This window comes from Leptinotarsa decemlineata, unplaced genomic scaffold, assembly GCF_025532065.1.
Source record: "Leptinotarsa decemlineata unplaced genomic scaffold, Ldec_3_MD MMD2_tig00000199_RagTag_RagTag, whole genome shotgun sequence".
Classification (NCBI taxonomy): domain Eukaryota; kingdom Metazoa; phylum Arthropoda; class Insecta; order Coleoptera; family Chrysomelidae; genus Leptinotarsa; species Leptinotarsa decemlineata.
In genome coordinates, this window is record NW_027412544.1 from 16,206,367 (window position 1) to 16,222,524 (window position 16,158).

At 34.6% G+C, this 16,158-nt stretch overlaps 2 protein-coding genes across 2 annotated transcripts in view; one reads left to right on the forward strand and one right to left on the reverse strand.

Moving 5' to 3' along the window:
• The window catches only part of Remo (Remoulade), a 99,591-nt gene that overhangs the window by 22,960 nt on the left and 60,473 nt on the right, over positions 1-16,158 (reverse strand). The gene's annotated exons all lie outside the window — the stretch shown is intronic.
• Positions 1-16,158, forward strand: part of LOC111506369 (ornithine aminotransferase, mitochondrial) — a 39,220-nt gene that overhangs the window by 832 nt on the left and 22,230 nt on the right. Inside the window, exons 2-3 of the mRNA XM_023161419.2 lie at positions 3,254-3,478; positions 10,572-10,795. Coding sequence (XP_023017187.2) covers positions 3,254-3,478; positions 10,572-10,795 — 449 coding nt within the window. The remainder of the gene's footprint in view (positions 1-3,253; positions 3,479-10,571; positions 10,796-16,158) is intronic.

Here is a 16,158-nt window from a genome sequence, read left to right on the forward strand (position 1 = left end):
ATTTGAAATAGTTTTTTATTTAGGATTGTTACCTTCTACAGATCTATAAAATAATCAGGATATTTAATTTAAAAATGAATACAAATGTAGAAAGGGCAAAAAATTACTGCATTTGATATATTAGCTTTTTGAAACAAAATCTAATTTCTCAGTAACTTCAATTTTGAAAATTTTCTATATAAAAATAAATATGAATCATCTGGTGACGTTTTAAAGACTATCCAATTTTTTTATCCAACCTATTTGGATCAAAACATTATAATTTGTCTTTTGACAAATGAAAAAATACGGAGACAGAATCAAAAATCAAAATTTGATAAATAAGGTGTGTATGAGGTAAATTAGATATTGTGTCTTTTTCAATGAAAATAGAACTTTTAACAAATAACAATAATTAACTAAAATGTAAAGACAAAAGTACATCACAGCAAATGCTCAAAATGCTGGCCTTGTTCATGATAACACAACTATTCCTTTCATTGAATATTATTCACTGTACGATTAATATATATTCCCTCTGACCATAAACTCTATTTGTCCATAGACCTTGTTGGCCACCTCACTGGCCCATTTTGTCCTATCCATTCATCATCAAACCTTTCAGTTAGGTAATTAGATACTCGTCTGGTAGTGTGCGGTGGAGCATGATCATGTTGAAACTAGATGTTGTTGTTAGCCAAAGGTAGATCATTCAAATAGTCTTCGAAAATCAACATTAGAAACTGGTGGTTTCTTCATTCAGAATTCCGTCAAATAAATGAGAACCTATAATTCTATCTTTGTAAATTCCTGCCCACATGTTAATATACTGAATCGCACTTGAGGTCGAATTTCTCGGAACTGCCTGGGGTTGTTTATGCTCCAAATGTGTTTTTCCGTTGAATATCCCACATTTCGTAAAAGTGCTTTCATCTGTCCAAATTAAATTTTCCAGGAAAACAGGAAAATCAGGTTATTAGCAATTACAAGATTCTAATTGCCTTTCGGGATCACCTGGATGCAAATTTTGAGATATGTGTATTTTGATACATTTTAAACAGCATTTTTTGAGATGTCTCCAAGCACTTGTATGACAAATAATCATTTCGGAGGAAATTTGACGTGTAGATTTTCCCGAGCTCATGTTCATCTGCAAATTATTAATTTTTATCGAAATGGACATACTTACTCATCAAATTCTCTTCAGTTTCCTGGTCCATTCTGTCTCCGTATTTTTTCCTCGGCTTTTCAAATGAACCAAACTCGGTAAAATTTTGTTCCAATAAATTGAACGTAGTTCTATGTGGTTGTCGTCCTTCGAGATATGATTTTAAATACAATTCCGATGAACTAACACTGTTTCTATCGTATTTGTTATAAATTTGTATATATCTCTTTTTTCTTCATTCGTGAACGCCATTTTTTGCCAAAAATTCAATGACTTGTACAATAACAAAATATCATTGAGTGCATCAAATTGAAAGTCAAATTTGGAAACATCAAAGTTTATGATTATGATAAGAATTAATTTTTTTCAATGTCTCCAATTTTTTGAAAATGAATGATAACTTATGATCATTGAAAAGTTAAAATCTGGTTCTATTCAAAACAGAAAAAATCCAATATAACGCCCAAACGAAAAAATAAAGTTAGTGATGGTGTCCAGAAGACGAAACGTCGGATAACAAATCTGAAAACACCATTATGTACCAGGAAAAAGTGGCAACGTGGAAGTGCAATTTATTTTCGAATTTTTCGAAAAATAATGCCAGAAAAAAACAGTTAACGAAATAAATCAAAAACTGTTTATCAGCATTGAGGAAGAAAATAACTCAAAACTCAAATACCAATCATAACACACTCCTAGAAACAGTAAACCTAGAGAAGATCCTACACAAAGAATAGTACCTGATGTAACCCAAATACAGGCAAATTTACCTAAAGAACCTGGACTACCTGTATTGAGGCGTTCGGGCCGTATAAAAGGACATAAAACAGGATGACACGTTCAGTTTGAGTAGAGCCGAGATGTCGAAAGCGCTCGCATATAAATAAATAGAAGTTATAAAGCTTGAAATCCTTTTTGTGACTTACATTGATATTGAAATATATATATATATATATATATATATATATATATATATATATATATATATATATATATATATATATATTCACCCACCGGAAATGTAATGTGATGAAAAGATAATGTTGTTTTATGGACGCGTCTTTTTCTTCCGTGAATAGCGCCCCAGTTGGGTATTCAAAAATCCTATTGCACATCTTCAAAATAAAACTAACTTGCATACAAAATTTCAGCCTCCAAAAATATACCGGTATAGACTAGCTTCCTAGGACTAACCAGTATGGAGACACAAAGATGGAAAGGTAACTTGATTTCATGAACACGCCTTTTCTTTCGCGGCTTACGCCCCAGTTGGAATATTTAAAAATGGATTTCAATTGCTGGAGAACAAATCCATTTGGAAAAACGATATCAGGAAGTTTATTCCACCTAAACGCAGTTCTCCAAATGAAAGAGTTCTTGAACAGTGAAGTTCGAGATGAAGTTGAACCTCAAAGAGATGAGCAGATTTCAGATATGTACCGCTCTTGGTGGAATCAAATGTGCCAAATCACTTGAACACTTCCCGTGAAAGTATCTATAGAAAAGAGACAAATCTCCAACTTCTCTTCGATGTTCCAGACTAACCAGTATGGAGAAACCAAGATGATAGAGTGAGTGTTGAGTGAGTGACTTCGACTAACCAGTATGGAGAAACAAAGATGATAGAGTGAGTGTTGAGTGAGTGACTTCCGCATTTATGAGTATAGAATTGGAGTCAATAGTTTGATCGAGTAGAATCCCTCTGGGCTCAAGCGCAAATCGTAGTTTTCTGTAGAAGGTTTCGATAATCTGATGAGCCATGTTGAGTTTTGAGAACTCTAACGAAGATGGGCTGAATACTCTTTATAAAAAAAACTATCAATTACGCATAACGATTTAAACAAAATTTGAAACTCATGGCTACAGAACGAGTAGTTACGTTTGAGTAGTTTACTGCCATCTTATATACACGAACACTCTCGTTAGTTGACGTAGAAAGAGTTGAATCACTGTTTTAAACTATTTGATAGGAGTGGATATTTGCACTGAGAGTATTTTTATTTCTCAACAAATGATCGTGGACTCAAAATTTGAAAAGTTTCTGAAATGAGTAGTTAAGTTTCAGAATTTCGATTTCTGTTCTTACTAAACACATTTCAATTACAGGTATCTTCATGTGGGATGTAGAAGGAAAACAATATTTTGACTATCTGAGCGGTTATTCTGCTAACAATTTTGGTCATTGCCACCCAAGAATAGTAAAAGCACTACAAGATCAGAGTGCTGTTTTGCACCACACTTCCAGAGCATTTTATTCAAATGTACTTGGAGAGTTTTCCAAAATAATTACGGAACTTTTCGGTTACGACAAATTATTACCTATGAACACTGGTGAGTAAAAAATATACATATTGGTATAACGAAAATGTTGGTTGGATGGTTTGTGTGTGTGTGTGTGTAAAGGGATGAAATTTGAGTCTTATTAGTCAAATTAGGAAAGATATATCAATTCAGAAGACGAAATCAACACTACTTTCAAAGAAGTCATTTGTAAGATCGACAGGAAACTCAAACATTGCTTATACTTGTCCCCCAAAACGGTTTGTTGCTAAGTCAAGTTTTGACATCGACTGTCGAATGAGAAATCGATGTCTGCTTCTCTTTGCAGCTTTCACTGTAAAGCAACTACATCAAAACACAACCCAAAATCAGTCGATATCAAAGATTGGCCTTGTAAAATACCACCGTGGCAGATGAATATCTTCGACAAATAATGTGAGTTTTCTGTCGATCCCATAAATCCTTCTTTTGTAAGGGAAGTTGTTCTCGCTCACTCATACAACTAAAAAATATAGAAAAATTGACTCATCTTCAGAATGAAAGATACCAGCAAGAAAATACCCGAGTATATTCCAATTAGAGATTCAGCGCATATAAACAATAATCAGCAATCTGAATGGTATTGATCAAACAAACATTAACTGCTACAAATGCTTTTTACTGTTTTGATGCAGATGCGTCATCAGATTCAATGCGAAATGCATCGTCGTTAGTTCCATTTTATTGAGTTTAATCGTGCGTTGTTTAAATTGCATCTTTTTAAATACCATACCTTGTAGTTTGAATATTGTGTTTTATTTAAATAATTTACAGCTCCTCGAGCATATACCAAAAATTTTAGTGTATAATTTTAATAATTGTTTGTTATATTAAATAATATATTCAGGACACATAACAAGCACGGACACATTTGATGAGTCTACAAAAATTTGTCTCCTCCTATGCAAACGTAAAAAAGTCCTTTTTCGACATTAACAGAAAATGATTTTAAACGTGTTCAAGCATGAGACTCAATAAAATCAAATAACATTCAAAGATGATATTGTAAACAAAGTGGTAAATAAAACAGCCTCTACAAAATTATCAGAGAATATACCCCGCTAACTATACATTTTTGGCGCCAAAAACCAACCAAAATCGTTAAAAAATTGGAGTTTGATAGATGACTTTTATAGACATACAAACAGAAGAATTGTGCGTCAATACTTCTTTGGAAACGAACTTTCTATTCTTGACAAAGTCCGAGAATACCTATTCTCGGACAAAGTACTTAAAGACATACATGACGCTCCGGACTTGCCAATTTTTCAAACGCGCTACGTTGTATAGATTATTGAAACATATAATTTTGAATAACAAAAACAAGGAAGAAATATCTTGCTCTTATGCAGTGATGAAATAGTGCTACGGAAACGAGAGTATTAAAAAAATTATACAGGATTGAAAATTGAAAGATCTATTTTGTACACGAGACTTGATGGACTTTCAACATGATTAAAAAATCAAAATCGTATTACCTATATTATTTACATTCCTTTAATTTCGGCATTTATTTGTCTGATTTAATAATATTTTGAAAATAAATGAAAGTACATTGTATCTGTACATTTGAAACAGTTGATATTCGGGCTTTTCATTGCACGGCATAAGATGCCTTCCATCTGGAGATGATATATTTCTCTGCGTATATACTACAGCAGAAAAAATCCGTCTTGATTTTAGGGAAAAAAAGGTTGGTTGTTTGCCACATTGGAAGTGATGACGGATTTTTTTAGAGGAGCTGTGGGCTTTTGAATCCAAAGAAACCGATAAAATATATGATTTTCTTTTTGGAAAGTGCATGGTTTGAAAATATTGTTACAACTTCGGTTTGGGGGTGACTCAGGGATAGCCTTATGAGGGAAATACCATGAGGGAAACACCAGAATACTTAGATACTAGGTTTATTGCCTAGGAGTTGTACAAGGGGGTCCTTCCCCGATCAGGTCTTACTAACAACTGTCTTATTATAATACATCATCATCAAATATAAAACATGTTGACATCATCAAAACTATCAAGTCGAGGAATCAGCTACCGCGGTCCCCTCTCGCTCCGTACGCCTCGTGTTGGTCAAAGTGACATTATGTTGCGTCGTTGCATTGGTGCTAAATTAAGGGTAGAGTCCTTGATCGCCATAGGTCATCATCTTGCCACAATATTTTTCCGAAACTTATTAATAACTTAATTATTGTATTAGACAATGTCCCGTATCACTTTAGGAAACTGGAAAAAATTCAACTACAGCATCAAGTAAATCTGATATGTTGAAGACTGGATATTGAAGACTGTATTTAGGCCTTGGTATATTGATGTATTCGATTCACTTCATTCAACAACTTGAAAACTTTTCAAAATGGTTTATACTATACAAGAGAGAATATCCATTGTAGCTGCGTATTTTGAAAATGGACGATGTGCTAGAGCTACGGTTCGAATTTTCAATGAAATTCATTCATAAAAAACCACATCATATCAGTACCTGATTCAATTGATGAATAAGTTCATGGAGTCGGAATTAGAGCTGAAATGAAGGGGTCGCTGTTGCAGTTGTGGGTCATGCAGAGATGCACAACATAGACCACTTGAGACTATTTCTGGAGTTTCTAAAAGCAGCGTACATCGAATTCTGAAAGAAGCAAAATTTCATCCTTATAAAATGCAGGATGTACAAGAATTAAATGAAAATGGTCCTTTCAGACGTACAGAGTTTTGGAAAATCATAAGTCAATTTTTGGTGACGAATCTTCTTTTTATTCAAATGGACATGTGAACAAGCACAACTGCAGATACGGAAGTGACGTAAATCCCCATTGGTACAGGGAAACTCATTCACTAACTCCCCAGAAACTGAATATTTGGGGTGGTATTCTGGGAGACCATATTGTAGGTCCATATTTTATTGACAAACGTATCTTGAACTTCTTGATATAACTGTGAACCCCAGAGTCACTCAGTTACTGATAGACGATGATAGTCTACTTGTAGGTCAGCTCACATTTCAGCAAGATGGAGCTCCTCCACGTTTTGTTGCACCTGTACGTCAATTTTTGGATGACAATTTCACAGGGAGATGGATTAGAAGGCGAAGACCAATAGAATGGCCAGCTAGATCTCCTGATTTCTCTCCATAAGACTTCTTTTTATGGGCTCATTTGAAATCCCAAGTTTATAGTAAACAGCCAAATTTTCTTGATTATTTACGCAGGAGAATTGTTGAGGAGTGTCGTGCAGTGACTCCAGAAATGTTGAAAAATGTGCGAAGACATTCCGAAAATCGCTTATACTTCTGTATGGAACTAAATGGTTCACATTTCATATGATAATGACATTTTAGGTGATGAAAAATAGAAATATCATGATAAAACTTACTTTTCATTAAATATGTTTGAAATATGTTTTTCCCGTTAACCAGCTATCGCACCCCTACGAATGACAACCCTTAGACACTTGATCGATCCTCAATTTCAGTACACCCAAGGACCGTTATATAACATAGGATAGCTGGATGACTACAGATTTTCGCCAGTCGAGTAGCGCTCGGTGACGTCACCGCGGACCGATCTCAAAGCGTTCTCCATTACACATACGGAGCTAATATTACATTTTATATTTTTTGTTTTACTTTTGGGACATTTTTCGTTCATTTAATCAATACAAATTGAGAAATTGATGTAGTAAAGTTTTTAAAAGAAAGTACAAACTTTATTCACGAAAATAGAACAAAAACTACATTAGGAAAGAACAATTAAATAAAATTCTTAATGGGTGCTTACTTTAACATACGTTCTTTGTTATTGAAAAATAAATTGTAATAAAGAAGTTAACTACATTTACATACCTATTACTATGTAATGATTATTTTCAAACATTAAAAATATAAATAATAATTTTAAGAATTATTACATAATAGTTTTTTTCATTTTTTTAGCTAATTTCCGTTTCACGTCAGAATTTGGGATACTGCAAATCTTGCGTTTACCTGCCCTTTTTAACTGACTGTCTAAAAACTGTTTTGTGTTTAAATAATTTATACGAATAACAGTCCTCAGTTTACAGAAGAATTTGATTATATATAAAGATAATTTTTTGACAACCATTGGCTCTCTCCTTAGTTTGTTGTCGCCATGGTAAATTTCAAAGTGCTTGTTCCACTGTTTAATTTTATTTAAAAATTCACTTGAGGGTTTAATAAGACCCCCAAATGAAAGCTGCTGTACCCATGATGGTATGCTGGGAGAAAAATCAGATTTAATCTTATAAGTAAAATCACCTAGTTGTGGATGAGTCGTTTTAAATTTCTTTGCTATAAAACCAACAATATACTAAAAAGCATCATCTGTAGTTTCTGGTGATTTTGTATCGGTAGTTCCTGAAATGTCAGATGTTGAAAACGAACTTCCACTGCTACTACTTTGAGTTACTGTGCCATTAGAGGTGCTATTACATGCGTCTTCTTGAGGTAACTCGACAAAAACCTTAGCTTGTTCCAAAACTCTAGCGACCATATACTCCTCAGGAACCGTTTCTTGTGTGTTTACCTTGAAAACAAAAGGTAACATGCACATTGAAGCAATAAAAAATAAAATGTTTTTTATTACCCGAGCCTCTAAAATACCAGGATTTTTTCCTAAGATAATCATCCTTATTCTTTTCATGGCTTCTAATGGTGACGGGTGTTCATTTGGGCCTCGGCACCGAAGTTGGGAAAAAAAATTTTCAAGGCAATCCTGATTGAGTTTGTGAGTACAGATGTAATGTACATCTTTACATTCGGCTGTGATATCCCGGTACAGTAACTTTAATGATTCAATGGACATTATCATCCCTTTCTGAAATGCTTGTAAAAATTGTTTTCCTTTGTCTCTCATGTCAAGTAGCATAGTTTTAACTTTATCTAAATGGTGTTCTTGTTCATTTAAATAAATTCCATAAGGAGCTTTCAAACGATTGGGATCAGGTGGTGTTTTTACATGACTGTTGAAAATATCAAACCAAGAATTAACATCGTTTATAAACATGCCAAGGTCTTCAGCAAGTTTTTTGTCGGGGCCAGGTTTGTATCGTAACAGAGCCTGTGCTGTATTGCGGGACAATAATTCGGCTGCTAGTCTTACGTTTTGTAGTTTACTTTTTTCAACAGTAATATGTTTTTGCGAAATTTTGTAACAGGAATTTACCTCTGTATCAGTTAACTCTATTAAATTTTCCAACGGTTGTTTACATATTTTAATATTTCCGTCACTGTCTAGAACAAATCCTCTGTTCAAAAGCCAATTACGGATGAGTTTAAGCAAATGTGGAGCATCCGCAAAAACATATATATTTTTTCCGTCTGTGGATGGTTGAAATAGGTCTTATTTATATCAACAGATAAATCTTTCCACAAGCCAACATTACTGCTTCCACAGTCGCTGACAATTGCCACACACTGGTATGATTATTTTATGCAATTGTGTAATAATGTTCATTAATATATCCTTCGTCATTTTTTGGTCGAAGCCTATATAAATAGGCTGCTTCCAAGTGGAAAAAAGGCTCCGAACCATACACACTTGCATTAAATTGTAGTTGCCTAGAACTTGATCTTCGCCAACATCATATTCTAAAGTAGATTTAACCTTTACTTCGTCGAAGGAAATTACTACATATTGTTCCATGATCGACATATTTTCTCCAGCTACTTTCAAAAAAGTTAGCACATCTTTCAATAAGCCTGGCTTTATAGTAATTTTTGATGCCCAACTCCTTAAAGTGGACAATGCTGGTAAAGGAAAATTTAGTTTAGTTCGCAAAAATACATAACATTTTCTGCTAAGATAACGAAGAGTAAAAGCAACAGCAATCTCTTCTGTAGTCCAATTCACGCGTTTCTTTTTGTTTAGAAGAATGGCAATTTGATTATCTGTCAAAAGTTTTTTCAATGCATTTAGGGCCTCTTCTTTCTGAGGAGATTTTTTTTTCTTACTTTTCATTTTATAATAAACAAGCTGTTTTCTTTGTAAATTCAATCTTCGCTTCATACTTTCCATTTTTTTGCATAATTTAGAGTAATTTTCGCGGAGCTTTTCATACTGAATGGATATATTATTTTCTGATGCAATTAAAGCGTTGCTGATGATGTGAGATGAACCAGCTAATGAGGATGGTTCACTTGAAATGGTAAGGTTCAAGTCGACTGAAGTAGCTTCTGGCTCCTTTTCGAAAATCTTATCCATTTCTTCTTTGTGACGTGTCACCTTTTCCTTTTTTAAATACCTTGCCTCTCGCGATTAATTTTTTGGTACATATGTTGTACAGGTTTGGGGCAGATTTAAATTAGGTACAGCACTTTTTTTAAGCAGTTTCCTTACAGGCAATCCTAATAATTCGTTTCTCAGGTCTCTTTCGTAATCATTGCTAGTAAAATGAACGGAACAAATTTGACTGGTATCAGGATTCCATTTATCCGCTCTTTTGCAGCGTCTTATCCATTCTTTTCGTACAGTACCCGATACGAAATAATTTGCTTTAGGAAAGTTGTGGTAAACAATGTCTTTTCCGGTAAGTTTTGTGGACACACGGCAGTTGTTACAACCAAAAACAGCGCAACGACGTCCTGGCATGTTTATTGTAAAAAAATTATTTCATTTACTAGATGCACGAAGAAGTATAAACACAAAAACCGTCACTTAACAACGTGTCTCATCGCGTTCACAGTCACACACCGCGATATTCCAACGGCTACGGGTCCGCGGTGATGTCATAAAGTAGTGGGGACTCGGTTCACGCACGACAACGTTGCTGGTATAGGGATCTGGCTATCCTATGTTATATAACGGTCCTTGAGTACACCGATCTATTTGTATAGTGTGGTCACAAGTATAGTAGTCCCATTGAAAATTCAGAAGAAGGGGGTGCTGGGGATGAGGGGGTTCACAACCCAAGGATGATGTATTTGGTGAAAGTATTCCCCCCTGAAATCAAAAACGACGGATCTGAGCGATTTTCAATTTTTTTCACGATTTCACAGATTAGGGGGGTGACAAGTTTTAGCTGGGACACATTGTATATTTTCAACAGAGGTGAATCATGAAAAATATACTCTCCATTGAACATTTTCTAGGTGTCGAAGCTGATGAGACGGCGTGTAAATTATCAAGAAAATGGGGTTACAAAAAGAAAAACATACCAAAGAACAAAGCAAAAATGATATTTGCAAATGACAACTTTTGGGGAAGATCGATAGCAGCTATTTCAGCATCCACTGATCCACTAAGTTATGAAGGATATGGACCTTTCCTTCCCGGATTCAGCTGCATTCCATACGATGATCTCACGGCACTTGAAGTATGTTTGATTTTTTTTAACATTGGGAATGATTCAGTTTGCATTGTATGTACTAGTTTGTTTCAAAAGTATTGTCCGTTTCAATGTATTTTTGAAGCTTTCCATATCTCAACCGACTGAATCTAAGGCGTTTACCCAACGAACCAAATTGAGGCATGGAATATTATTACAGAGTGAGTCGTTTTAAGTGGTGGTTTTGTATTTGTGAAAAATTTGTGTCTAGTTTCAAAATGAGTAAGTGTCAAGCTGTGGGTTGCTGTAATTTGCAGGGTGATGTCGGCATTCATTTTTTTCGATTTCCAATTGACGAAAAAAGGTATGTTTTTCTATTATTTATTATGTAAGATTGAAATAATGAACATATAACAAAAATCATAAAATAAATTGTTATAGATCATATATATTGAAGTCATTAATATGCAGACTTTTTATTATGAATTTAATTTGATGAAATTGAACTTTACGAATATTATATGCCTCCAGTTCCACTGGAAATCCACAAAGGAAAATAATTGTTGAACCACATCAAGTTTTGATTTGTATCTGTAGGAAAACAATTACTTCCACTGAAATCTCTGCAAAACCAAAGTATCAAATGTAAATTCAAATAACCTTTTTTGAAGCCCACTTTCCATTTATATGTTCCAGATAATCTACTATAAATAGCAAATATGTATTTTCTTAGATTCTGTCATCAATAACAAAAAACATCAGAATTTCATTCGATTGACACACTTCATAATTAGCAAATTAGGCAACCCAAAACTAAGAAATCTGTATTTTGTATTGAAGTTTTGATTTACAACAACCAACCCAATAATAAAAAAAAATATTTCAGAAAAACGATTCAAAACAAAATGAAATTCTGCAAATGCCTTAGTAGTCATGGCAAAAGGCATACATTCGAACTGGAAACAGCCTGTTGCATACTTTTTTACCAATTCATCCACATAAATACTGGATATAAAAAGTATTGTGATTGAAGCTGTTAGGCAATTATCAAAAATTGGATTGAGAGTTAGGGGTATCATTTCAGATTCTAATTTTTATAGATTTGCCAGAAAAGATCTCGAAATGACTGTAGAGCAGCCATATTTCTTTGTTGATGGGAAAAAAATATTTTACATCTGCTGAAATGTAGCAGAAACCATTTTTTCGATGACTTTTTGAAATTTGATAAATATACAACGAGCAAAAGTCATCTTGAACAACTTTACAACTTGGATAAGGAAAAGCAATATAGACTAGCACCCAAACTTACTGATTCCCATTTATTTCCAACTAACTTTCAAAGGATGAAGGTTAAATTAGCCAGTCAAGTTTTCAGTCATTCGGTAGCTACAGCGATGAATACCTATGCCAGTTTCAATCAGATATCATCAGCAGCAATAGGAACGGCTACATTAATTGAAAAAATGGATAAAGTGTTTGATATTTTGAATTCAAATAGATTTTCCCGTGTGAAAGATTTCAATAAACCTTTTTTTAGAACATCAAAACAAATAGATTTTCTGAGGCACCAGTAACTCTAAGAATAACACTGATGATCTTCAAACAAGACTCAACCGCTGCCGGAAGCAAGAAACTCTTTCGAAGGTTCGAAATAGATGAACATTTCAATTTAGCACACCACTATTATAATAGCATTCAGTCATTGTTCACTGTGGTTGTGGCGTTGAATTTGGTCATTATTACGCCTTGGTAAAAGACGAAACGGACTGATTTAAGTTTGACGATAGTCGTGTCACGAAGTGTTCTGGCGATGTATTGAATCTATTGGAACCTCTGGAGACACCCTATATTTTGTTCTATGAGAGAGAGGACATTGGCAAACCAAGATCTTCAAATGATGTGGTGCTGCAGGTTTTTCCGGGTTTTCCTGCAGCTGAAAAAGCAAATGCGCCACTGGAACAATGAAGTCGCCCCGGAGCGAAAATTAATTTTTATTGTTGTTTTTATTTTTATCGTTGTTTTATAATTTTTTAGCAAATCAACTGTAATATCAAAAAAAGGAAAACACACGACTGGACAAATGAAATTCATTGAGGGGTGGCCGATAACAATTTCGGCATTTCTGCAACTTTGGGAGAACCTACATAGTGAAGGATACTCCTACAAAGTGACGAGAAATATAAATCAGGACTGTGTGGAAAATAATTTTGGTCAACTTAGAAATACCAGAAACCCAACTCCTATTCAAATTACCAGAGCTTTCAAAAACACATTTACTCTTCAGTATTTCCAACAGGCAGAAATAACTAACTGTCTAGAAGATACTAGTGAGATTCTATCTGATATTACAGATTTAGAAATCAATAGAATTGAGATTCTTGTGGAAGTTCCAAAAAATCTCTATAAACTTTTGAGAGTAGAGACAGATGATTATAGAACTCTAGCCACTCCAGAAGGCAACAGTTTGGGCTATGTTTGTGGATATCTTTTGAGAAAATGTTTAAGAAAACATTCATGAGAAGTATGTACAAATTTTGCCACGGTGGCTAGTACAACACTGAATGAAACAAATGTAGGTATATAGTCATTTCAAGGCATAAAGTAATACAGTGGCCAACCAGTTTGAAAGTTCATATATGCCTCCAGATTCATTTTTACAATGTATCATTCATCTAGAGACAGAATTTAAAATATACGTTTATTTCACCATCTTGTGTTATTTTTTATGAATTCCTAAACAGTTCACAATCATATGAGACATTTATTGGGAGCTCCTCATAGCAATGTCAGATCATTGTCACATATTTTTTTATCGAACCTCTTGCAGAGGTGCACAACAGCTCTTAGCCTATACCCTCCTGTCCCGCCTCATGCCAGCAAAAAATAAAATCTCGACCCGAAACATCAAACAGACCGACGGGAACTAATTTACTTCTGTTTACTTACGTACGGTGGTTGTGGTATATACTGATCGATAGAGAATTTTATACTCTATTTATTGATGCTGTTCATTTATTTTCAAATTTTAATTTTTTGTCTAATGTCGTTAAGCGATTTTCGGCCAATTTTTCTCTACGAATTGAAATTGAACCGAAGCGCCAGAAAAATTAAGCAGGCATTTGGCAATGATAGTGTTTATGTACGCACTGTTTGACGTTGGTTTGCGAAATTTCGTTCCGGACGAGGATCCGAGGACCCTGGTGTAGACTGACCCATCACAAACGGTGCGTGGAATGTAGGAAGAACTGGGAACTCAGCTCCCATGCGGTTTTTGATGGTTCAAAACGTATTGGAAAGGTCAAAAAGCTCAAATAGTGGTTGCCCCACGAATTGAACGATTGACAGAAATTGTCACGTTTCGAAGGCTCTTCTTTGCTATTGCTCCACCAAAACGATCCATTTTTAGATCGGATCGCCACGTGTGATGAAAAGTGGATCCACTACGACAACAGTGGTTGGGCACCCATGAGCCACCCAGGCACTTCCAAAAGGCGAAAATCCAACAAAAAAACATTATTACTGTATGGTGGTCAGCGGCTGTGTGATTCACTATAACATTGTGAGGAAATCAGTAGAATCGGTAGAACCTTCACAAATCAGGATCAAGCAAAACGGCCTTGGTCGGCGTCATCGAATTCCGAGCAGACAATTTGCATGCTGACGGAATTTTTCGACTTGTGTTACGTTGGTAAGTAAAAGTTCTTTGATACAAATGTCGCTTATTTCGAATTAATTGAATGAGTATTCACTGGGATATTACAGTTTGAAATAGACTCATAAAAACGGACAAAACTTTTGAAACAACTTAATACATGCATCAGCTTACCACTATAACCAGCTTAACGAAAAAGGTGTATTCATAGTGTTCATAGTACAGTCTCCAATTTATATGAAATTGACAAGAAACCTTGAAAACAGACATGAAATAGTAAAGAGAAGAAATTGAGCGGAAACGAATGGAAAGTACTTTTTCGGCAAAACATAACAAGAAGACTAATCATGAAAATACAGCAATGATAATTATAATAATAATAATAATAATATATTTATTGCCATGGGTTTCCTATGAAACGTCAGCAACGTCAAATACAAAATTAAAATTCATAAACACACATATAAATAAATAAATAAGTGAATACTTGAAATTACATCAAAATTACAAGTAAAATCTAAAAATATATATCATCACTTAGAGTGCGTTCATTTGTGGCTGTTACAAAAATAGAAGAAAGTATGCATATACAACTCAAATGTTACACTTTACAGACATACTTTATGATTCTGCCAAACAGCCCAAAATTTCGATTTAGGTTCTACTTACCCTCTACTTCAAAGTTAGCCCTGTATCGGAGTTACTTTCATCCTATGAGTTTTCCCAGACAAATGCATTATTTTTCGGTTTCCTCACGTTGAAATTTTCAATTTTAGTGTTTGAACAATAAGAACCAACCTTCAACAATCTATTATTTGATTTGTTTTGTGCCTACACACCATAAACCCACAATTTTTTTGTTCATTCATAAGCTATATTTTTAGTAGGACATTTTTTTTTGAATTTTGAGTTGTTCGCGAAATCCCGCCTGAATAAGTGGGTGTATTGGTTGAAAAAATGACACTCATTCGCGAATGAGTCGAAAGTTATTGACTTTCAGAAAAACCTAATAGAACAATAGTTATTTAGAATTGGTCAATCTAGGACCGTAGCCGGTTGGGTTGACGAAGATGCTTTGCTCCACTCACTCAATCGACTGCTGTGTGAACCAGTGATTCAAGCCGCGAGGTCTGACGATCGATTTTCACTTACTATCGTACGTCAGTATTAGGAATCACACTTTGAAAGGTAAGACCCCGTTAGTCATTGGCTCGCACAAGTTTCGACTTGTGAGAGTTGTCGTTCGTAGGGGGGCAACAGCTGGTTAACGGAAAAACAGATTTCAACAGATCCATTCTCAACTTATTTCTAATGGGTGAAACACTTTTCACCATGAGAAAGGATGTCATCCACATTCAGGATTAAACCATCCTCCAGTACAAAGTCAACTTTGAAGTAGATGATGAATATAAATCTAAATTTTTATGAACATCGGGAGTGTTTGGGAAAATTATATATGGGAAAAAAATTATTGACTGGACTACATAATTAGGAAAAGCGCAAAGTCAGCTTATTTTTTGGGTAGCAATTACATGAATCAACTGAAAAGCTCATTCGCATAAAATATACATGAGAAATTGGTTTCTGAACTCACATATACAGAGTATTTCATTAAGCACTTCCTATATTTAAATTTGAATAAAACAAAGTGTGTGTGAGATATCATCGATATTTTTTATTCGTTCGAAAGACCTATTGATGTCATTATGTCTGAAATATAACATTGTTCAAATGTCCGCCACGGCTTCACTAGGTGAAG